General features: G+C 42.1%; 1 protein-coding gene across 1 annotated transcript in view; it reads left to right on the top strand.

The window, feature by feature from the left end:
• ATRN (attractin) overlaps window positions 1-24,140 on the top strand; it is a 172,210-nt gene that overhangs the window by 137,179 nt on the left and 10,891 nt on the right. The window contains exons 25-27 of the mRNA XM_024238860.3: window positions 8,480-8,541; window positions 18,333-18,411; window positions 22,814-22,921. Of these exons, the coding sequence (XP_024094628.1) occupies window positions 8,480-8,541; window positions 18,333-18,411; window positions 22,814-22,921 (249 nt within the window). The remainder of the gene's footprint in view (window positions 1-8,479; window positions 8,542-18,332; window positions 18,412-22,813; window positions 22,922-24,140) is intronic.

Here is a 24,140-nt window from a genome sequence, read left to right as displayed (position 1 = left end):
TGGCTGGACGGGTAAATCTTTGTCTCTAGCAGACTTCTCCCCTGTGATCTCCAGAGCCGGGAACCCACTAGACTTCCTTAAAATTCATTCAGCCAGCAGACTTTCTGGCCCGGAGCAGCAGCTGTGAGTGGACAGCAGGCACCTCCGTTAGAAGCTCAGTGTTGGAGGTGTGCCCAGCAGGCACCTCCGTTAGGAGCTCAGTGTTGGAGGTGTGCCCATGCATTCCTGGGAGCCGTGAGAGGGGAGGGGAGTGCCCTGTGTCACCTGAATCCAAGTTAAGAGAGACCACAACAGAGCTGATTCCTAAGGAGCATGGGGGCGGGGGGAAGGAGGTGTTCGTGGTGGGGAAAGGGAATGACCAGCCCTTTCAGGAACTACCAGGAGTTTAGCAGAGCTGGTGACAGTGCTGTGAGCAAGAAGGTGGAGAGCTGGGGAGGGCCATTATGAAGAGACTGGAGATTGTGGGCTGTGAACTGGAGTCCTGATGTGACTGGGAATCGTTGAGATGTTTTAAGCCGAAAAGTCACCGACGATCAGTGTTTAAAAAGACCCCACTGGCAGCAGTTGGGAGTGTGGTTTGGAAGGAGCCAGGCCTAAGTCGGGGAGTCCAGGTGGAATTCTTGTGTAGAAACCCAGGGAAGGAGACCATCTGACGACACACATCCCATAGCAACTTCCTTTCCTCCTCTGCACCTCCACAGCGGAGTGTCTGTTTTCACCATACGAAGATTCCTTAATGGCAAGGATCGTATTTTATCCCTCAGTGTCCTCAGTGTCATGTGCTAATCGGTTGGAGACACTCCCTAAATGTATGCCAGATGAGTATATAGTTGTTAGTACAAGGGCTTTACGGTAGGTATCAGAACTTTTTCTTTTTTACAACTTTTATAACCTTTATAAAGGAGCCAACACCTTTTTCTGATATTGTCAGAACAATTGCTGACCAGTGCTATGGGCTGGCTGAGGTTGGCAACCAAGAATCTGTTATCTCAGTCTACGCAGTGTGGAGTTTGAAGATTGGATTGTTCTTGGTTAGATTTTGTCCAGAGAGTTAGAAGATAGAAGAAAAGGGAGGGCTGAGGACATAAACATCCAAATTTTACAAAGAAGAAAGTTCAGTGCTCCTGTCTATATTGAAATAGTTAAGAGGGAAATGATTGGAGGTCTGGGGTATGCTTCAAAATAATATGATCATAGGGAAAGTAAGTGTAGTGTGGATGAAACAAGGTTGGCCTTGAGCTGATAATTTACTAAAGCAGGATGATGAGCACGTGAGGTTCATTATAGTGCTCTTTCTAATTTTTAAAAAGTTTAAGATTTTCCAAAATGAAAAAGAAGCTGGGCATGGTAGCTCATCCCTGTAATCCCAGCACTTTGAGAGCCTGAGATGGAAGGATCACTTGAACCCAGGAGTTCGAGACCAGCCTGGGCAATATAGTGAGACCCCCATCCCTACTAAAAAAGAAAAAAATTACACAATGAAAAGAATTATACAGGTGGTAGAAGAAGAAATAAAGGTATGAGTATATGATTTGGCCTCCTAAAGACAGCTACAGGAGCATGCCTCTGCAGGGCGGGCCTGCAGCATAGTGCACCCTGGAGCTGAAGTTCTGTTCGCCTTTACAGGAAGTACACAGCATTGTACGGGGGTTTTACCAGTTACCAGTGGGCAGTCTCTAGAACACTCAGGGGTTGGGGCAAAACTCCCTCTCCCTCATACCAGCCCACCTGTCTTGGTGAGAATGGAAAACGGAGCTTCCCAGCAAGCCTCCTGCCTTCACCCTAATGCACAGGTGCATCAGGGTCTGAGGGCTCCTCCCTGTGGGGCCTGGGAAGCTGCCCTTCAGTGGGCTATGGCTGCATTATCTTCTGATCTTGTAGCTGTGTGTGGGTAACAGGCACATCGTCTCCCCATATCCCAGAGAGTTATGTCCATTTCCTGTCTGTGGTGGCATCTTTCCATCACTGTCATCCTGAGGATAATGGCACAGGAACTAACAGAGGCACTAAGAGCAGTGATATATACTGGAGGGAGGGGTGGGGCTGATGACCAAAATCACCTTCTGTTTCAGTAAGAAGTTGGTTAAAGTGATGCCTAAAATGGATAGATCAGGAAATAACAATAAAAACATTAATGATAAAAAGGCAACTCCCAGAAGAACTGAAAAGTAACCTAGTTCAAGGTGGGGGCCCCTGGAGAGAAGCCTTCAGATGAGCAGAGGAAGAGCAGGGAACATTGCTTTTCATGACTTGCCTTTCAGTACCTTTTGATATTTCAGCTAATTATGTAGTTCTCTAATGATTTCTAAATTGTTAATGAGTGTGATAGAATAGGAATTCTGGAGAATGGTAAAAAGGAATTGCTAGGAGAAAATTAGGGAAAGAAAGCACAGAGCAATATTGAGGTGGGAGGTTGGGAGCAGACAGATGGTGAGTGTTCATTTGCATGGCAGGAATGAGTGGCTGAATGGTATTAACTGGCCGTGGGGCTCTGACCAGAGCTTGGGTATACAGTTTCTGTGCCAGCACAAACCAGCATTAGGTGCGTGGTGTGTGAGGCCAGGTGATGGTCATGTGGATCTGGTCCAGAGCTGTGGTCTTGAAATAGAGTTCCATGTATGAACTTTGGTGGTGGTTGTTTTGTTTCATTTTTTAAGAAAAAAGAAAGAGTTGTTTTATGTCACAGCAAAACTCAAGGAGGTGACAGCACAAGACCCAGGTTAGAATATACTCAGCCAGGGCTCACAGAATCTTCCATCCTTTGCAAAGCCAAGGCCTGAGTAGAAAGGCTGTTGGCTTACGGGGCTAAGCTCTTATGGGAGGAATCAGTCCTCTTCTGGCTTCCGGCTTTGCAGTGTCCAGAAAGGAAAGATCGGCATGGTCAGACCAGGAGTCCCGTGGCAGCCATGGGCACTTAGGCTCTCTCTGGTTCTGATGTGAGAGGTGGACATTCATGAGGTCTTCAGTGTCTGCAGACACTGGCCTCAAGGAGAGTAGAGGAGCACATGGGCTCCTTCTGGGCTGGGCTCTCACCCTTGGTGGAGCCACTGGTCCCAGGGGGCCATGGGAGCCTGCAGAGATTCTGCCCAGTACATACATCCCTTGTGTTTTCTCAGAGCCTGACAGGTGCTGCCTTGAAGCGGAAAGACTTCACCTCTCAGGGTGGCCAGCTGTCCTTTCTCTTCCTCTCCCTGTCTTGCGTGCTCGTGATAATGGATAGACAGACATCTCCATGGTAGAAATAATGCAGCCCTTTCTGCCAGTCCATGGTTCCACAGCATATGGTCAGTAGACTTAGATGAGTGCTACATAAAGTGTAATTAGTTCTGCACCACAGTGTCTTACCTTCTGAAAAGGAAACTCTGGTATTGACTTAGAAATGCCAGTTTTATCCTTCCGACCAGAACCCAAGTCCTGAATGAGGCCAGAGGCAAATGAGAGGTCCTTTCTTCTCTCTTTTCAAATCTACTGTATTAAACAGTGATTTTTCCTAGTCATTCAGTATTCATTCATTCATCCATTTATTCAAGCTTTTGAGTACATTCTTTGTGGATGGCACATAGTAGATGCAAAAATACGATCATTTTTAAAATGGAAAGCATTTGTTGTGTGGTAGTGGAATATAAGCAATGCCATGCTTCCATATTTTTATGGTAATCTTGGACTCAGGTTCTACCCACCATACTTAATTAGAAATTCATTCTCAGCCTCTGTTTTGGCAGAGACCCATTCTCTTCCCTCAGGAACATACAGAAACCTCAGGGCTGAACTGAGCTCAGAGGTTGGGGAAGGCCCCCTGGTCTGATCTTCAGTCACTGACTGCTGCGCCTGATTCCCTGGCCCCTCATTCTTGAGGGCAGCATCCTCTTGTGTGTCACAGGCTTGGACATAGAATGACACTTAAGCACCAGAGCCTCCCTAGCCTGCCACAAGGACACCCTACATTCCGAGGCACTTTCAGAATGCGAAACCTCCCCTCCATTCCCTCCCTTTCCCTGCCTCCGGGTTTGGGCCCTGCCTCTCCTTTTGTTTCAAAGCACTGTCCTCTCTTCCTCTACCCTTATCATTCCCCATCTCCCTCCCACTCCCCAAAAGAGCCAAACTAATTATGGGGCTTTAACCTTCCAAGTAAAGGCGAGGATTTTTTTTTTCAATGCAGTTCCTGAAATGCTAAAGAAGTTGTCCAGGGAAAGGAGCACAGGAGGAGTTTTGTTTTGTTTTGTTTTGTTTTGTTTTGTTTTGTTTTGAGACAGTCTCGCTCTGTCGCCCAGGCTGGAGTGCAGTGGTGCGATCTTGGCTTACCGCACCCTCTCCACCTCCTGGGTTTGAGCAATTCTTGTGCCTCAGCCCCCCAAGTAGCTGGGATCACAGGTGCACACCACCATGCCAGCTAATTTTTGTATTTTTAGTAGAAACGAGGTTTTGCCGTGTTGGCCAGGCTGGTTTCGACCTCCTGGCCTCAAGTGATCCACCCACTTCAGCCTCCCAAAGTACTGGGATTACAGGCGTGAGCCACTGCATCCAGCCTGATGTTTAAATAATTTCTTCAGAGTTTCCTGAAGTGTGGCCTATGGAGACTAGCATCAGAATCACTTTAGGAGCTTAAAGATGTAGAGATAGGGATAGGGCCTGAGATTCTGACTTTTTTGTAAGCTATCCAGAGTTTGAGAGCCATGGCCTAGTTCTTGGAATATAAAAGTGTATCTGCTCTTGTATGGGAGGTAGGGAGTTACTTCATTCATTCATTCTTCTACAGCAGTAATTTAAAAGTTAGGAGTTGGTATCTTCATAGACAGAAGAATACAGGAATCCTCTTCTCAGGATGTCTGTCTGTACACAGCCATGGTATATGGTAGACCAAGTTTGTCCAATCCATGGCCCGTGGGCTACATGCAGCCCGGGACGGCTTTGAATGCAGCCCAACACAATTCATAAACTTTGTTAAAACATGAGATTTTTTTTTTAAATTTTTTTTAAGCTCATCAGCACTATTGTTAGTGTTCGTGTATTTTATGTGTGGCCAAAGACAATTCTTCCAGTGTGGCCTAGGGAAGCCAAAAGATTGGACACCCCTATATAGACCGTAATTATCACATGCCCTGAGAAGCACATCAATGGTGAGGGAGCGTAGAGGAGAGCCTGCCAGAGTTTCCAGTGGGGCCAGGGGTGCTTAAAAAGGGAGGCAGTGATGTGCTGAGCCAGGAAGGACAGGGAGGACCCCCATGCACACAGGCAGGGAGGCTCTCTGGTGACCATCTGCTGTCAGGTACAGTAGTACAGTAGTATAGTGAGCAGAAGCACTTTTGGCTGAAGTGCAACATTAGTGATTGAGGAAGTGCAGGTCCATAATATCTTACCCCAAACCCTGGGGTTCACTGAGCTTCCGAGTTCAGAGTTTTTCAGAATTGATGAACACATCCAGAAGGCCCATGGGGCAGATACACCTTAGACATATTGATGAAAGTGGAGTTGGAATTGGGTTGTGGAAGTAGTAGGACGTGAATTCTAGGTTTCTTGGAGTGTGGAGTATGGTGTCTACTATTTGGAAACAGAGAAGAATGACATTATTAGTTTTATTTATAAAATAGAATTTCTTCTTTGTATTAAAATAGATTTTTATATAGGAAATTTTCATTACCTTCAGTATCAGAAAGGCCCCCAAATCTGTTTCACCATTTCCATAATAAATTGTGAAAGAAAGATTTGATTGGGATATTGTCTTTAAAAATGAAACCAAAAAGTATGGGAAAATACTTTAATTTTAGAGTTAACCAAATTTATAGTTACAATCATGAAGCAGGTATGGTGCTGCTTCATGAGCCAAGTTCATAAAAGAAAAAAAAATCAGATCTTACTGAGTTCTGTGAGACAGATCATTATTTTTCTTATTAACATATTCATTTATTCAGCAAATGTTTATTAAGTGCCAATTAATGTATCAGTGGCTGCTTTAGGCACTGGAGATATATGGTCAGTGGGATAAGGGGAGGTCTCTGTCTTCAATCCTCACAGATCTTCTTTTCCATAAGTAAGTGTACATATACGGGCTATGAATTAAATAGAGCAAGATAAAGAGATGGGGGTGTGGCTTCAGTTGTGCACATGGTGCCCAGAAATCTGATAGCTCCATCATGGAGTCCTTCACTTGAGACTTCACAGCAGGATGTAAAAAGCAACAGCCAGGAAACTCCTCAGTTTTCCCAAAGTCCTCCCTTAATCTCGTTCAGAGAATTATGAAACACTTCCTATGCCTTCATCCTTTATCCCTTCTTCAGTTGATAACTAAAGGGCTAAATCTGCCAAGTCTTCCTTTGCCAGTGGTTTTGTGTGAGCAGTTCTCCAACAGCGCCTCCACTAAAATCCTGTCTTTTGCAAGATTGATTTTACAGTTGGTTGGCATTGTATGACAGTCTGTGAGTAGGGACAGCCCAATTTATGCTTGTTAATCAAGTTTATGCTTTTTACATTGAGTAATTTTTAATTACCTAGTGTAATTTTTAATAGCACTCCCCTTCATTTTCAGAAGTGTTCAGTTTGAACAATAAGTTCGTCATCTTATCAGTCAAAGATTGACCAACAAAGACTGACAGCAGTGGGCGGAGTATTCAGTAGGGTTAGATGTTTCTAAGTGGTCAGTGCTTTCATAAACATTTTCACGTTATGACCATTGCCTCCTCACACAATCTTGTAACTATGGAGACTTAGATGATAAAGATTCAACTAAGAGGATCCCTTTAAAGTCTTGGGTACCAGCCATACTGGCAGCTGTTTTATATGAGGTTCTTTATGATTATAATTTGGACATGAACATGGAGTGGTCCTGCTTCAGCAAGAAATCAGGCTAATAACCATTAGCATCCAGTGTGGGGAAAGGCGGGGGCTGCTCTGAGGAGTGTTGTGTGGCACAGAGCACATGAACACCAGATAGGTCCTCAGACAGTGCCCTTAGCATCCAGTGGTTTTTGGCATCTAGCAGGGAGTAAAAGTATCTCATAGATTCTTTAAGTGTAAACACTGAGGACACACTTAACGTTTTAAAAGATTGAAATCCAGACAGGGCTGGGGTGGACTCTAATCTGTTTCCTTCTCTCTCTTTATGTGTTATAACTTGGATTCTTCATTCCCCAAGATGACCTTGTTTATATAATTCTCCAATCTTATTTAAAACTTTTATATGAGGACCATGGCTCATACTCCACAGCTTTCCTTCTCTCAAGGAGCTGGGACTGGTTATTGTGATAAATGAAGGAAAAGAAAAGAAAGTGGGTTTCTGTTTATTGTATGAAATTGATGTAACTTTGTATTTCTGATTATAAATGGTAGCCAGAGGGAGGACACAAAAACTTCAAATTCCAAGCCCAATAATATGTTATGGCCTGAATAGTGTTGGAACTTATTTATTTATGGAATGTCAAAAAGAAAATAGGGCCATCAAAAAAGCAAACAGTGGAAGTCTATTTTCTGGCCCCTGTGAGTCTGGCTCTAAAAACAGTGCAAGGAGTTGGGGTTTGGTGGGACTAGGAAAGCAGATGCTCGTCATTTACCTTCCTGTGTTTGTCATGAGAATTGTCTGTACTGAGATTGTCACCTTGGTCAGTAATTGTTTCGTTTATAGTACCATTGTCTCTCCAAAGAGGGCTGAGTTCCCTAAAAAAAAGCAGGCAATGTACCACAACGTCTGGCTAGTAGCACGTATATTATAGGTGATAGTAAGGACACAATTCTCGTATTTAATCAATTTGGAGGTATGCATTTTTTCGTGGGCTAATACCCTGAAGTCATGATGCGTCTTATGGTCAGTGACTTAAAAAGCATTATGTCATAGTTAAATTGACAGTGTTTTTCCTAAATAATACACAGAATAATGCCTTTTTCAGCCAATGTTATTTTAGAGTTGATGAAATATGTTGTATTTTTATATTCTTGGTATGAAGACTATTAACTGTATAATAAAATTATTTAAGTTCTGATGACGTATTGTCAGATGATGTTCGGTGCAGCAAAACGTGAGGCACAATGTTTTGTAAAAAGGACAATATCTTGCAGTCAGTACACACTGAGTACATAAATGTTGACCGAATGAAGAGCACAGAATGGGGCTGCCCACCTGGAGGCAGAGCCATGAATCAGTACTGAGGCAAACAAGGAGAGCTTTGTGTGGGTGGAGGCACAGGGTGGGAGCGCCAGGCTTCATGGAGGCGTGTGAGGGTCTCCAGGGTCAAACGGAGAGAACCTCAAAACTGGTGTGAAGCTTAGAAGGGGCTGCAGGAGGCTGTGCTAAAGCCTCAGTGTATTGCTATGGGACTGGCAACTAAACAAGAAAACTAAAGGGGTGAGGTACTTTTCCTTAAGTGAAAAAAGTTTCCTTAACTTCTTTAAAATGTAAACTCTGTTTTCAGCTTAACTCTTGAAATGAGAAGCCTGAATCCGTTGTGGTTTCATGACCTGCATAATCACACTACCTGTTTTTCTGTCACAGATTGCCTTCTCTCAGCACAGCAATTTTATGGACCTGGTACAGTTCTTCGTGACTTTCTTCAGGTAATTTTGCTTATACAGACTCTCTCTGTTCTTTTGATTTAGGCACTAGATCCATTAATAGAGTATCAGCTCCTAAAATATAAAAGAATAATCCTGTGTTTCCACTACAGATTAAATTTACTTCATATGTGTTCCTGAAAAGTTAGATGTCAGTTACAGTAATATAAACTCAATCTAGCATGACAAAGTGAAAACATTTGGTTTGTATGTTCTGGCTTCCGGCGGGGGGCTTTGCATGTATCCTGTATTAATTTTGCATGTATCTTATAGATAATTTGGCTGTTCATATGGGGAGAATTTGAGACTAAAACGACATTTAATTAATAATGGTTACTGATGTGAGCTACATGTATGCTTATTCTTGTTCAAGAGATGATTCTGGTGATTATCCAAAGTTTTAAAGCTGAAAGTGATTTTTTAGTGCCCTGGGATTTTCTTTTATTTCCATAGTTTTTTTCTTAGTTTAATTTTATCTTTATGAAAATACTATATACAAATAATTGAAAAAGACAAAAAAAGTGCTGCAGTTTTTAAAACAGAAAGCAGCAATAGTCTGCCTTGCACCTTCCCCACCCCACGTCCCCCAATTTAAATTGTTTTAATTATTTTTTACTTCTCTGTGTTTACACTTGGTTTTTCAATTAAGTTATCTTTTGATGTCCTACTGTAGAAGATGAGGATATACTGTGTTACATGGCTTCCCCTAGCATCTCCCCTCACGCCACAAAAGCATACAAAAGCCCCTTCTCTTTCATTTAATACCATTGTATCACAATGCATGGCTATATCAGTGATCCCTATCTATGTTATGGCCATAAAACTCTTATTCACAGCTGCATTGAACAGTGATTACACTACCACATTTTTTGGGTAGAAGGATCATTCTTTGCTTATCCTAAATGTAGTATTTGCCATGTTTTGGCTTTTTGTTTGATTTTTCTATGTGCTTACCCCTGATTTATCACTATACTCTTACTGATGTACTTTTAGAATAGTAAAAAATAAAATAAAATAAAATAAAGTATCATTGTACTGTGACAGAACTGAGAAATCTCACAATGATCACACACAGGAAGGTGCTCTGTTGGTTTAAATTTCTCTTGGAGTTGCCCACCCTAGAACCTTCCCACCTCCTGCCCCCAAGTGCATTTGTTCCTGGGGCCTGCTGCACAACTGTCATTTGGAAACTTCCTTTGCCTTCCTCCTATATTGAAGTCTCTGTTTCCTAGATCCCATGTCTTCATCTTCCTATCCATTCCCTCTTTTTACTGGAGCACATTCTCCAGATTTATGAGAAAAGATGCCTGGTAGATAACTTTTCTGTGAGCTCTCCTGACTGAAAATATCTTTATTTTATCCTACAATTTGATTGAATTTCTGGGGGCAGGTGCTATGGCTCACACCTGTATTTCTAGCACTTTGGGAGGCCAAAGTGGGTGGGTCACTTGAGCTCAGGAGTTCGAGAACAGCCTGGACAACATGGCAAAACCTTGTCTCTACAAAAAATACAAAAATTAGCTGGGTGAGGTGGCACAAGCCTGTAGTCGCAGCTAATCAGGAGGCTGAGACAGGAGAATGGCTTGAGCCTAGGAGGCAGAGGTTGCAGTGAGCAGAGATTGCACCACTGCACTCCATCCTGGGTGACAGAGAGAGACCCTGTCTCAAAAAAAAAAAAAAAAAAAAAAGTCTGACTACAGAATTCTAGGTTCAAAATCATTTTCCATTAGAATTTAGAAGACATTATACTATTTTTTCTAGTGTCCAGTATAATATTGAAAAGGCTAGTGCTGTTATAATTCCCACTCTTTGTATGGGATCCGTTTTCTCTCTTAAAAAGAAAAGTATATTTAAGTGTAATATAAGTATAAATATAATAAATAAAATAAAAGTATATTTAAGTGTAATATAAAGTTACAGAAACAGTTGCAAATCCTATGTGTGTAGCTCAGTGAATTATCACAAATTGAACACTTCTAGAGTATTGGTAATATTATCTCTTGTTCACCCAGAACATTTCAGGCTTCTTATTTCTTCTGTGTCAGTTTTGGCAAGTTGTATATAGTTTTCTTCTAATGATCCCGTTCCATCTGTTCCATTCTCTTGTTCACTCAGAACAAGAGTTAATATTACCAATACTCTAGAAGTTCCTCTTGTGTTTCCCCTCACTCACAACCCCCTGCCTCTTCCCCAAAGGTACCATTTACCTGACTTCTCAAACCATACATTGCATTTGCTATTTTTGAAATGCATATAAATTATTTCTCTTTTTTTTTTTTTTTGAAACTTAGTCTCTCTCTGTCGCCCAGGCTAGAGTGCAGTGTTGTGATCTTGGCTCACTGCAACCTCCACCTCCCGGGTTCAAGCAATTCTCCTGCCTCAGCCTCCCAAGTAGCTGGGATTACAGGCACGTGCCACCACGCATGGCTAATTTTTGAATTTTTAGTAGAGACGGGGTTTCACCAAGTTGGCCAGGCTGGTCTCGAACTCCTGACCTCAAGTGATCCACCTGCCTCTGCCTCCCAAAGTGCTGGGATTACAAGCATGAACCACCGCACTCAGTCAAAATGTATATAAATTAAATCACAACATAAATCTTAAGATGATTTGGTTGATGAAGAAAATATTGAAAACTTGTGGGATGCAGTTAAAGTTGTACTTAGAGGTTATAGCTTTAAATCTGTGGTTCTCAACCTTAGCTGCACCTAGAATCACTTGCGGAGCTTTTGATGTCCAAGCCACTTTTCAGACCATTTGACTCAGAACCTCTAGGGGTGCACCCCAAACATTTGAAAACTCTCCAGGTGATTCCAATGTGCAGCTAAGGTTGAAAATCACTGCTTTAAAAGCATATATTAGAAAAGAAAAAACATTCCTCTCAATAACTCAGAAAAAGAACTGCTAATTAAACCTAAAGAAGTAGAAGAAAGAAAAATATAAATAAGAGCAAAAATTAATGATCTAAGGGAAGAAGTACAGTAGAGAGGATCTTAAAAACTGTGAATTGGATCTTTGAAAAGAGTAAGAATAATATTGACAAACCCCTGGCAAGATTAACCAAGGAAAAAAGAGAGAAGGTATATGGTATATGTAGCCAATGTCAGAAATAAAAAAAGGGGCATTCCTCCAAATCCCACAGACATTTTTTTCCTCCAGAAGGGTATTTGATGAACAACTTCATGTGAATGAATTTGAAAATGAAACAGATGGAATGGGACCATTAAAAGAAAAATATGCAACTTGCCAAAACTGACACAGAAGAAGTAAGGAGCCTGAATAGTTCTATATCTATTTTTAAAACAATACTAATTTAAGTTTTGTCATAGTGAAAACTCTAGGCCACAGGTGGCTTCATTGGTAACATAACCTTTTTAGGCCGGGTGCGGTGGCTCACCCCCGTAATCCCAGCACTTTGGGAGGCCGAGGTGGGTGGATCACGAGGTCAGGAGATCGAGACCATCCTGGCTAACATGGTGAAACCCCATCTCTACTAAAAATACAAAAAATTAGCCGGGCGTGGTGGTGAGCGCCTGTAATCCCAGCTACTCGGGAGGCTGAGGCAGGAGAATGGCGTGAACCTGGGAGGCAGAGCTTGCAGTGAGCCGAGATCGCGCCACTGCACTGCAGCCTGGGCGACAGTGCGAGACTCCGTCTCAAAAAAAAAAAAAAAAAAAGAATACTGTGACCATCTTAATCAATGGAGGAGATAAAGCATTTGATAAAATTTAATACCCATTCATTTTTAAAAAAACTTCTTAGAAAACTAGAAAGAGAAACTTCTTGAACACTGATAATGGAACAACATAAAAAGTCAGCAGCAAACCACTTTCTTAATGGTAGAATGTTAGAAGTTTGAGTTTGGGAACAAGACAGAGATCCACTTTTCACAGTTTCAATTACTCAGGGTCAACCGTGGTCCAAAAACATTAAGTGGAAAATTCCAGAAATAAACAATTTATAAGTTATAAATTGTACTCCATTCTGAGTAGTGTGATGAAATGTCGTGCCATCCTGCTTCGTCCCACCTGGGATAGGAATCATCCCTTGGTCCAGTGTATCCACGCCCCTATGCTACCCGCCCACTAGTCTCTTGGTTATCGGATCTAAAAATCATAGTATATGTAGGGTTCAGTACTATCCATGATTTCAGGCATCCACTGGGAGGCTGGGAATGTAACCCCACAGATTAAGCAGGACACTATATTGCCAAATCCAAAGGATATTTTTTGGTTCTCCTCTTCTTGACTTCTCAGTGGTATCAACCAACTGACCGTTTCATGAGCGAGACTCTTCCAGCCGTCTCTGACCCATGCTGCCCTACTGCTGCTTCTTAGTCTGCCTGCTGTGCAACCTTTTCTATTCAGCCTCTCACTGTTGATTTCTTCCCAGACCTTGACCCTGGCCATCTTCTCACTCTGTGTTCTCTGACTGGACTCTGCCTTCCCCATCTGCAGCACGACATGCCCAGAAGTGACCAGTTCCATCCTTCCTCACCAGTGTTCCCCACCTCACTAACTGGCAACATGGCCCTGCCGGTTCCAAGCCACTTCTCTTGCTTTCACTCAGCAGGCACTCCCTTACCAGGCCCCAGAGCTACGGCCGTCAGTGCACTCTCCACCTCCACTCCCCACCCCACCAACCCTAGCATCACAGTCTCGCCTGGACCTTTTCAGTTGACTTTGGCCCCTCCAGAATCCACAAAAAGTCCAGAGAAGACCTTTAAAGGTCGTGTGTCTAGCCCCTTACCTTCCTGTTGTATCTAAAACAAAATTCAGCGTCCTGGGCGAACTGGCCTCCACTTCTCCACATTCAGCTTGCACTCTTCTCTTCCACATTCTGCTACCAGAGCCATCTCCTATGTCCTCAAAAGCACAAGCTCTTTCCCTACACTGAGCATTTGTACATGCTTATCCCATTTTCTGGAACACTCTTCCCACTACCCTTCATTCTGTATACTTTCATACCTTGCTTGATTTTTCCAGACAACAACAAATTCTCCAATTCTCTGACACCAACTCAGTGTCTCACAGTTCAGTTCCATTCTGACACTACCCATAGTTGGAGCAAATCCTGCAGGTTAGGGGCTCAGTCCCACAAGACTGCTCCCACTTCAGACACTAAGCACAAATGGGTCCCCAGGCTACCTCACTGCTACTGGGCCAACTACAAATTCAGGGCTTCTGGTGACTGCTCACTCCAAGATTTGACAATTTGGTAGAACAGCTCACAGAACTCAGGAGAGCACTATACGTAGAATTACAGTTTTATTTTACAGGGTACAACTCAGGAACTGCCAAATGGAAGACATGAATAGGACAAGGCATGGGGGTGGGTGAGCACAGCTCTTTCATGCCCTCTCTGGACAAGCCTCCTCCCTGCACGTGGATATGTTCATTATCCTGGAAGCTCCTCCAAGCCTCATCATTCTGAGTTTTTTATTGAGGTTTCATTACATAGGCATGATGGATGAAATCACTTTCTATTGGTGACTGAACTCATCTCCAGCCCCTTTCCCCTTCTTGGAGGTTGGGGGATGGGGCTGAAAGTTCTAACCCTCTAACCACCTAGTTGGGTTTTCCGGTGACCAGCCTGCATCTGAGGCTCTTCAGGCCCCTCTCCCCATGAGTCATTCATTAGCACACAAAAGACACTCCTGTCCCTCTGAAAATTCTAAGGGCTAAGCTAAATTGTCTCCCCTTGTTCCTCTCTCCTGTAGAACTGTATTAGTTTTCATCATGGTATTTATTACAATTTGAAGAATATATTCGTATGTTTACTTGCTTAATATCTGGGTCGGTAGACCAAGCTTCAGTGGAGCAGGGCACTGTCTCTCGTTCACTCCTATACACACACAGCTTCAGCATCTAGTACATAATCTAGTAAGATATTTGTGGGAAGTAAACTTAGACTCTTCAGGGTAAGTGCAGAGTGAGGAGGAACCATAGGCACCAACCTCTCAGGGAAAAAAGCTTGTGTCAATGGCTTGCTTTTAAGGGATGTAGGGGCTGTATTGTAGCTCCACTTAGTAGACATCCTTAAATTCTTGGAGCATGTGTATGGAATAAGATGGCCCTGCTGTCAAGTATGTACAGCCCGGTGAGGACCGGCCACTTCTACTGGACATTCAGTCCCTGGACGACTGAATGACACTATCAGAATAGGTCGAGGAAGTACTTTTCAGGCCCATGGCCTCTTGTGTAGTAAACAAGGACAGATGGCATTTTCATCACTTCTCCCTTGTGGGGGTTGAACTTCTGGAAAAGAATCCGGAACTTTGGTTTTTCTAGATGATGTTTACTAACTAGCGATGATAAACTTTTAGCTAAGAATAGAGTTACTTTCATGGCATGAGGAAGAAAATATTTTCCCAGGACAAGTTAACCATGTCTAAAAGAATTTATTTAGCTTTTTTTTTTTTTTTTTTTTTTGAGATAGGGTCTCTGTTGCCCAGGCTGGAACACAGTGGTGCAATCATAGCCCACTGCAGCCTCAAACTCCTGAGCTGGTCTCAAGCAGTCCTCCTCACCTCAGTCTCCCAAGTAGAGCTGGGACTGCAGGCATGCACCATCATGCCCAGCTAATATTTTCTTTTTTGTAGAGTTGGGTTCTCACTACATTGCCCAGGCTGGTCTTAAGCTTCTGGCCTCAAGCAGTCCTCCCACGTCAGCCTCCCAAGGTGCTGGGATTACCAGCGTGAGCCACTGCTCCCAGCCTGGTCCAAAAGAATTTAAAATGGAGCCTATAAGGAAAAAGGGAAAGGTATCCAGATAATCCTAAGCACTCTGAAGAATGGCTCATATAATAGATGGAAAAGAGAACAAAAGTTGGGGGGAAATTCGATGATTCAAATGAGAAAATTAATGTAAAGTGAGTTAGAAAAAGTATTTCCAGACTCAGGGCACAGAGAAGTAAACTCTAGGTCCTGAAACAGTCTGTTGAGACCTCTTTGTGTCCTAATGAGGTGCTTTTCCAGCCTCAGGAAGGAGCCTCTATAAAGAGGGAAAGAAGAGACTCTCCCCTGCTTGCTGTTCTGTCGCTTCTTGTAGCTGGAGCAGCAAGTAGAAGGAACTGGGTAACTGGTGTTGTCAACAGATCTGCATTGAATTCAGAAGGGCCCTCTCACCCTCCCTGAGGCCTTGAGGGATGCAGGCACAGACTGTATTACTGGTGGACGCAAGAGAGGCTTCTGAGTGACACCAGGGTCCTCGCCTCTCAGCAGCAGCAGCAGGCTCTTGACCAACTTAGAAGCTGTTCCCGTTGGCTTCATGCTCTTCCTTGTGGATTTGCTGCCTCCTTATGTTTATCTATTAGAATAAAAATAACAAAAATCAGGATTATGCATGGAAGCCAAGAAAGACTGAGAAGGTTATTCTCAAACCTCTTTACTGGTTCTTCCTGTTCTCCTCAACTTCTCATTGTTAGGGTGGCCCCAGGACGTTCTCATCTATCTGTATTCACTCTCTTGGTGACTGTGGCCAGGTTTATTACTTGAAATACCATATATATCCTGATGCCTTCCAAATGCCATGACCAGCTCAGACCTGGCAGCCAGCCTCCAAGTTAGAATATCTGCCCAGGACATCTCCCCTGGGCTGTCCGGTAGATATCTTAGGGTTCGGCATGTCTAAAATGGATCTCCAGATATGTCCAGATTCCAAAGTGCTTTTCATACCCCTGCTTCCACCGCCCTGGTTTGAGCCACCATCATCTCACCTAGGCTGCTGGTCTCCCTGATAATGCCATTGCACCCCCAGTGGTCTTCTCAGCAAATGTTAAATCACAACACTTCTGTTTAAAAACCTGCACTGGCTCTTTCTCTCCCAATGCCCTCATAATGCCTGCAGTGCCCCACATGATCTGCCCTTCACCCTCACTCTTCTCTCTGCCTTTATATCTGGCCTTACACACCCCATTCCAAATATGCTGGCCTCCTGAGGCTCCCCAAGCCATCCCAGGCAGGGCCTTGCCTCGGGCTTTGCACTGACTGCCCCTTTTTCCAGATGCACTTTTGCAGGCGTCCATGAGCCACCTCCATACCTTCTCCAAGTCTTTGCTCAAATGTCACCTTCTGAGAAAGAAAGGCCCACCCACTCTGACCATCCTGCTCTGGAGTGCCACTGGTACTCCTGAACCCCTTGCTCTTACCATCTTTTTATTTCTGTAGCACTTACCTACCTTTTGGCATGCTCTGTAATTTGCTTATTTACTTTCTGTTTGTCTCCACCTGCTGGAATGTAAATTCCATGGGACAGTAATCTTTGCTCTGTTTATCAGTGTTTTCCATGAGCCTAGAACAGGACCTGACCCAATTAAAGTATTGATTAAAAAGACAATGTAGGCCAGTCATGTGAGGCCTGTAATCTTTGCCAAGGCAGGCAGATCACTTGAGGTTAGGAGTTTGAAACCAGACTGGCCAACGTGGTGAAACCTCGTCTCCACTAAAAATACAAAAATTAGCTGGGTGTGATGGCTCACACCTGTAGTCCAAGCTACTCAGGAGGCTAAAAGAGGAGAATAGAATCACTTGAACCTGGGAGGCAGAGGTTGCAGTGAGCTGAGATCGTGCCACTGCACTCCAGCCTGGGTGACAGAGCAAGACTGTGTCTCAAAAAAAAAAGACAATGTAGACTGTCAGAGAGAAGAGTTGGCAGTGTCCTGATAGCAGAGAGGCCCAGAGATGAAGGCTTTCCACCAAGTGACGATCCTGGGGGCGGTTGAAAGGCAATCCTATTGAATTGCCTTTTGTCAGGGCACCCATTGGAGGGGTCCACACCCTTGTTCCCCTTAGGGAGGCAGTGAGCCTTGAGGGAGCCTTGAGATAAGGGCAGTTCAGTCATCCTAGCATCTTAGAGTCCCTCTCTCCAGCCAGCCCGGGAGGGCTGTGTTGGTGTCAGCACTTGGGTGCACTGAGGTGCCATTCATGAAGCTGACCCCATCCTACAAACGCAGAGCTCAGCCAGCAAGAGAGTACCTTGATGACATTGGCAGAGAGCCTTATGTCTGCGTGTAGCACTCTGGAAAAATACCCTGTAGCTAGCCCCTTTTACAAGTTAATAAGTAAAAATGCAGTTATAGCAGTTATCTATTTTTTTACTTGTTAAGCTTATTCTTCCTTTTAACCGCAAGTCAACTGTTCTCTTTGCCATCACTGTAGCTTTTCAAATCATTCCACACCTGGTTTATACATGAGAGAGCATTGAAATCCTCTGCAACTATTAAGGCTACTGGGAGTTATTTTCTCTTAATATTTTTTAAAAAGTTGTTGGCTTGGGTTTAATCATTTCAAATGTGTTTTATTTTACTTAAAAATATGTGTTTGAAAAATATTGACTATACACTAATAATTACACACATTTCTGTTTGCCTGTTCCTTATGAAAAGTTGATTGTTACTTTAATAATTAACTTTTTCACCTTCTTAGATTTTACCAGTAAATATTTGCTAACTTGAGTAAACAGCATGACTAATATTTGTTATAATTATCTCAGAATTACTTTTCTTATTTGGGATAAGCCACTGTGGGCCATTCTGATAAAAGCCGAGTGGAAGGTCAGGGCTGTCTCTGAGTACCACATGGGAACGATACAGTCTAGAGGCCTGGTTAGGAAGCCTGGCTTACCGAAGTTGTCTCAGTCATTGCCTCCTGAGCCGGTACATTGTTGTGACAAAGCATCAGAAGGGAGCCCGGAGGTGGCATTTGGGAGCTGTTTTCACTGCCTGGCCTGAGGTGTGGGCAACGGTGGGAGCTGATTCTGGGGGCTGGGATAATAACTCAGTACTTTCCTTTCTCACAGTTGTTTCCTCTCTTTGCTCCTGGTGGCTGCTGTGGTTTGGAAGATCAAACAAAGTTGTTGGGCCTCCAGACGTAGAGAGGTAAGCTTCAGTGGGTAAAGATTAAAGAATCCCTGGAAGAGCCTTTTTTCTTTCTTTTTCTCTTAAGCAAGTGGTTTTTAGCTATTTAGTGATAATGGACAGACAGACATCTCCACGGTAGGAATAATGCGGCCCTTTCTGCAGTCCATGGTTCCACAGCATATGGTCAGTAGACTTAGATGAGTGCTACATAAAGTGTAATTAATTCTGTACCACAGCGTCTTACCTTCTGAAAAGGAAACTCTGGTATTGACTTAGAAATGCCAGTTTTATCCTTCCGACCAGAATCTGAGTCCTGACTGAGAGCAGAGATCCAAGTGCTTATTAGCACAGCACAGCCACCACGTGATTAGGCACCGCCTTCACAAGAGCTTTTCACGGGAGAGGGAAATCAGCCATTTAAGCATCTCAAAAATTTTTCATTATTCAAGGAAAGATAAATGTGTGTGTAGTTACGTTTTTAACTTGAGTTTTATTTTTTAATAAGTCTCGATTTGTTTCCAGAGCTTCATTCCAAAAGTAATAAGCAAATATTTACAGTTGACAAATTTAAATAAATAAACTTGGTTGAAAATTACAACATATCAAATGCCCATCAATCAGTGAGTGGATAAAGAAAATGTGGGGTGTGTATGTGTATGTGTGTGTATACATATTTATATACATTTGCAGCAACCTGGATGGAATTGGAGACCATTATCCTAAGTGAAATAATTCAGGAATGGGAAGCCAAACTTCATATATTCTCACTTATAAGTGAGAACTAAGCCCTGAGGATGCAAAGGCATAAGAATGATACAGTCGATTTTGGGGACTCAGAGGAAAGAGTGGGAGGGGGATGAGGGATAAAATACTACACATTGGGTACAGTGTACACTGCTCAGGTGCACCAGAATCTGGTGCACCAGAATCTCAGAAATCACCACTAAAAAACTTATTCATGTAACCAGATACCACCTGTTCCCTCAAAAACCTATTGAAATAATAAATAAATAAATAAATAAATATTTTTAAAATAACCACCATTGAAATAATTACAACATAAAAACGTGTTTATTGCAACTTTCACTTGCATCATTACTTTGTCTTTCATTTAGTCATGCCTGTTGCATTGTTGCTGATGGAAATGCTCACGTGTATGTAAGATCTAGACAAAGAAGCTGTCTGGGGTTTTTTTGGATCTACTCATGCCTTTTTCTATGTAAAAATGTATTTGTAGATAAGATTTAGAAGAGAAGGGAAGTATCTAAAATCACAACTCACAAGCACTCAGCACTGTTGATAGGATATTCATGTCTGAATAGGGTTAAGACAGGCTCCAGGATATGGGCCTCTTGTTGTGGGCCACAGTACCACCTTTTCTGACCCACATAAAGATGATGTTATCATAGAGGGAATGTTGCACACTCTTTATTATTATTTTTTAAATAAGGAGATAACATATTCAAATAGTTTTTTAGATAGCTGTATTACTGATATACTTTAAAATCCTAATGAATTACGTGATGTTCTGAAAAAATTATATTTTCAATTTAATTTAAATGTATATTTATTCACAATGGAGTAAGAAAGAAGTAAGAAGCCACAGTAAACCAGTTATCAAGAAAGGAGTTGAAAACTTTGAGTGCTACTCTCTCCAAGAAGGACATGAGACCCAGGGAGTTTCAAGGTTGAGATGAGCTTATGGAGATGATGATAGTCTATTCCTCCCTGAGTGCTTATGAGAATTAATTGTTTCTAAAATCTGTAAAGCAAAGGAACAGATGGAAGGCTTGAAAGAGTCCGAACTGATTTTATACACAGAAATCTTGGTACCAAAACCTGACAAAGGTAGCACCAAAATACAAAGGGCAGCTGCATAGTGAATGTATATGCAGCAGTCTAATTGCAGTGTAATGAAAGAGTCACTTAATACCAGAAAACCTATTAGAATATATCATGTCAAAAAAAGAATATATCATGTCAATGGGGAAAAAATAACACCTGAATTCTTCCTAGTGGCCAAGAAATCATTTTGTCATTTATTGAAACTCAATATCCATTCCTAATTTGAAAACAAAACTCACAGTAAAATCAAAAATACCTTTTTAACGCTATGAAGAATATCTGGATAATCAGCATCACTCATGATAAAACAAACAAACACCAGAGGTTGTATCCAGGCAAGTTAGTTTTAACAAGAGCTGACATCTGAACATTTAAAAATTCCAGGCACTGAGTTCTAAGTGGTTTTACATAGATTAACTAATCCTTGTCTCAAACCTATGAAATATGTATTGTCCCTAGCTATGTTTTATGGATGAGGGGACTGAGGCTCCGAAAGGTGAAGTGACTTACACCACATAGTTAACTAAGAGGCAGAACGAGGCTTTGACTAGAGACTTCTGTCTTCACAGCCCAAGTTGGTTATCTTCGTGTAATCCCACAGTCACTCAGCTTTGTGCCGGATGTTCTAGACTGTGCACTAAGTGAAAGGGAACTAAGAAGTGTTGTTACTATTGGAAAGGAAACAAAGTTATTATTTTCATATAAAGTTATTAAAACAGCATAGTAGAGATTTGTCTGCATAAAAATGAAGGCTTAAGTATATCAAAAAATAAATGAATAACACAGAAGCTAAACAATCAACTGGAAATTGTTTGCAGTGTGCATGAGAGAAAGTAAGATTCACAGCCTATAGGAAAAAGATTAAAATATATATATGTGTTTAGTATAGAGTTGGTCATCTAATAAACTATGCTTTTACCCATGTGATTTGGAATTTCTCTGTAACTGTGAAGCTGACCATTCAGAATATATTTCATCATTTCTAAAATGTCAGCCATTATTTATTCCCTCTCAGAATTGTAGAAGCAATGATCTGATGTTATTTTTAAAAACAATAGTAGTAGCAGCTGACACTGTTTAGTCCTTGCTACACACCAGCCCCGGTTTTAAGTGCTTTTACACACGTTGCCTCCTGAACCCTGTCTTATTGTGACCCCAGCACTTAAGCACAGACCCCAAGGAGCATTGCTGCATATATTATTCGAGTAAATGGACCTACAGCTTTAAAAAATGTAAGAATGTTGGTATTTTAAGAAAATACTTATCATAAAAATGCCCTTCTAGAACAGAGCCATATCTAACCAGGCCAAGATTCTGTCTTCTACAGTGGTTCCAAGGAGGCAGTTTGAACTAAGGCCTACTTGTCTCCCAAGGCATAACCTCAAAGCTTCAGCATCATGCCCAGAAAGATCTCTAATATCCTTAATGATATGTGAACGGCCGTTCACCATGTGCTAGGCGCTGTGCTGTAGTATCTCATTTGATCCCAGTGACAACCTTATGGGCTAGGAACAGACTTCAAACATCTTTCTTAAGGTCGCACAGCTGTAGACTATTGGAGCAGGAGTTCATCAAGCCTCCCTAAATCTTGAGCCCCTGTTTGTCCCTCTACTCTGCAAAATTTCACATTTGTTTATGTTTTTAGCTTATACCACCTCTCTGAAGGAAGGGTTCTCTCAGTTCCTATCTGCCGTATAATGAAGCATAGGTTTTTGTTGTTGTGTGAATCCTTGGTGCAAGTTTCAGTAGGAAGAAAGCAAGCCTGACTTCAGAAGTAGAAATACGAGGAGATAGGGCCACACCATTTTATGTATTTGACAAGTCGACATCATAGCATTAAATCCACAGTACTTTTATTTTTATCTTTATTTTCTTATTTTACTTTAAGTTCTGAGATACATGTGCAGAACATGTAGATTTGTTACATAGGTATACATGTGCCGTGGTGGTTTGCCACACCTATCAACCTGTTATCTAGATTTTAAGCCCTGCATGCATTTGGTATTTGTCCTAATGCCCTCCCTCCCCTTGCCCCCCACCCCTGACAGGCCCCAGTGTGTGATGTTCCCCTCCCTGTGTCCATGTATTCTCATGGTTCAACTCCCACTTAAGAGTGAGGACATGGAGTATTTGGTTTTCTGTTCCTGTGTTAGTTTGCTGAGACTGATGGCTTCCAGCTTCATCCATGTCCCTGCAAAGGATATGAACTCATTCTTTTTTATGGCTGCATAGTATTCCATGGCATATATGTGCCACATTTTCTTTATCCAGTCTATCATTGATGGGCATTTGGGTTGGTTCTAAGTCTTTGCTATTGTAAATAGTGCTGCAATAAACATAGTACTTTAATATGTATTTCTAACAGGGGCTTTTTAAAAATATAAGGACAGTGGTGTTATCACATCCAACAAAATTTAATAATCCCTAATGTTATCTAATATCAAGTCTAAAAAGTATCATTTTGGACTTGATTTGTTTGAATCAGGGAGGATGAGGTGTTTTTAACACGTAGCATTAACTAATAAAACCCCTTCGGTACTAATTCCATTAATGGCTTTGCTGTATTATTTATCAGCAACTTCTTCGAGAGATGCAACAGATGGCCAGCCGTCCCTTTGCCTCCGTAAATGTTGCCTTGGAAACAGATGAGGAGCCTCCTGATCTTATTGGGGGGAGTATAAAGGTGAGAATGTGACTTAGAAGTCCCTATAACTTGACTTTTTAAAACTTAGGCTCCTAAGTCTAGGAAACCAGAGAGAGCAAAAGCCCTATTCCATTACCTCCTTTTTTTCCTCTCTTTCTTTTTAACAATAAGCTAAAACCTGAAGTTGCTGGGTACTCTTTTGCTTTTGTTTTTCAATCTGTGTTTCATGTCGCTGAGCAGTCTTGTGTTCAGGGGATTTTAAAATCTAAATGATTTGTCTGCTTTTCTTTTAAGTATTCTGTGGCATACAAAACTTTTATTTGAAAAGAGCTGCATTGAACATCGAATCATTGTTTTTGTGTTTGTTCGTTTGTTTGTTTTTTTGAGACAAAGTCTTACTGTGTCACACAGGCTGGAGCGCAGTGGTGTGATCTCGGCTCACTGCAATCCACCTCCCGGGTTCAAGCGATTCTCTTGCCTCAGCCTCCTGAGCTGCTGGAATTACAGATGTGCGCAACCACGCCCAGCTGATTTTTGTATTTTTAGTGGAGACGGGGTTTCACCATGTTGGCCAGGCTGGTCTCGAACTCCTGACTTCAAGCAATCCGCCCACCTCGGCCTCCCAAAGTGCTGGGATTACAGGCGTGAACCACCGCACCCAGCCTATTGTTCTTTATATTTTGGGGAATTTTTTAAGCAGCAAAATGATAATACACTATGTATTAATACTCTATGGAAAATATTTATCACCCCCTTCCCCAAAATGATGAAGAAAATGGTAAGACTTTCTCCTTGGGCAAAATGATGGACTATTTAAGATACGCTGGAGTAATAGCTATGTATCTTGAATAAAACATACTTAATTTAAAATGTTACTGAGCTCACAGGAAGTAGGTAAAATCTCCAGGGAATACTCTCTTTCCCTACCCTAAAAAGAACAAACCATGATTTGTCCTAAGTGGTTCCAGATGGTAAACACAACGCCCACCTGAATAGATGGAAATCCTCTCTATAGAAAAACATCTTCAATTCAGCGCTGTTGAAGTCCCACAGATCAAGATGAAGTAATTAAAGATCACCAGGGACAAGAGGCAAGCCACCATAAATAAGAGTAGCAGAAACAACAGATGATTGATGTGGACAGGACTCCAAATGTTAGAATTGAAATCTAAAGAATATAACTGTGTATGAAATGTTTAAAGAAATAAAAGATGAAATCATAAAGATGAGAGTCAAGTATGGCCAAGCAGATCTGAAG

The sequence above is a fragment of the Pongo abelii genome, chromosome 21 (genome assembly GCF_028885655.2).
Source record: "Pongo abelii isolate AG06213 chromosome 21, NHGRI_mPonAbe1-v2.0_pri, whole genome shotgun sequence".
NCBI classification, from domain to species: Eukaryota; Metazoa; Chordata; class Mammalia; order Primates; family Hominidae; genus Pongo; species Pongo abelii.
This window is presented reverse-complemented; position numbering and strand designations above follow the sequence as displayed.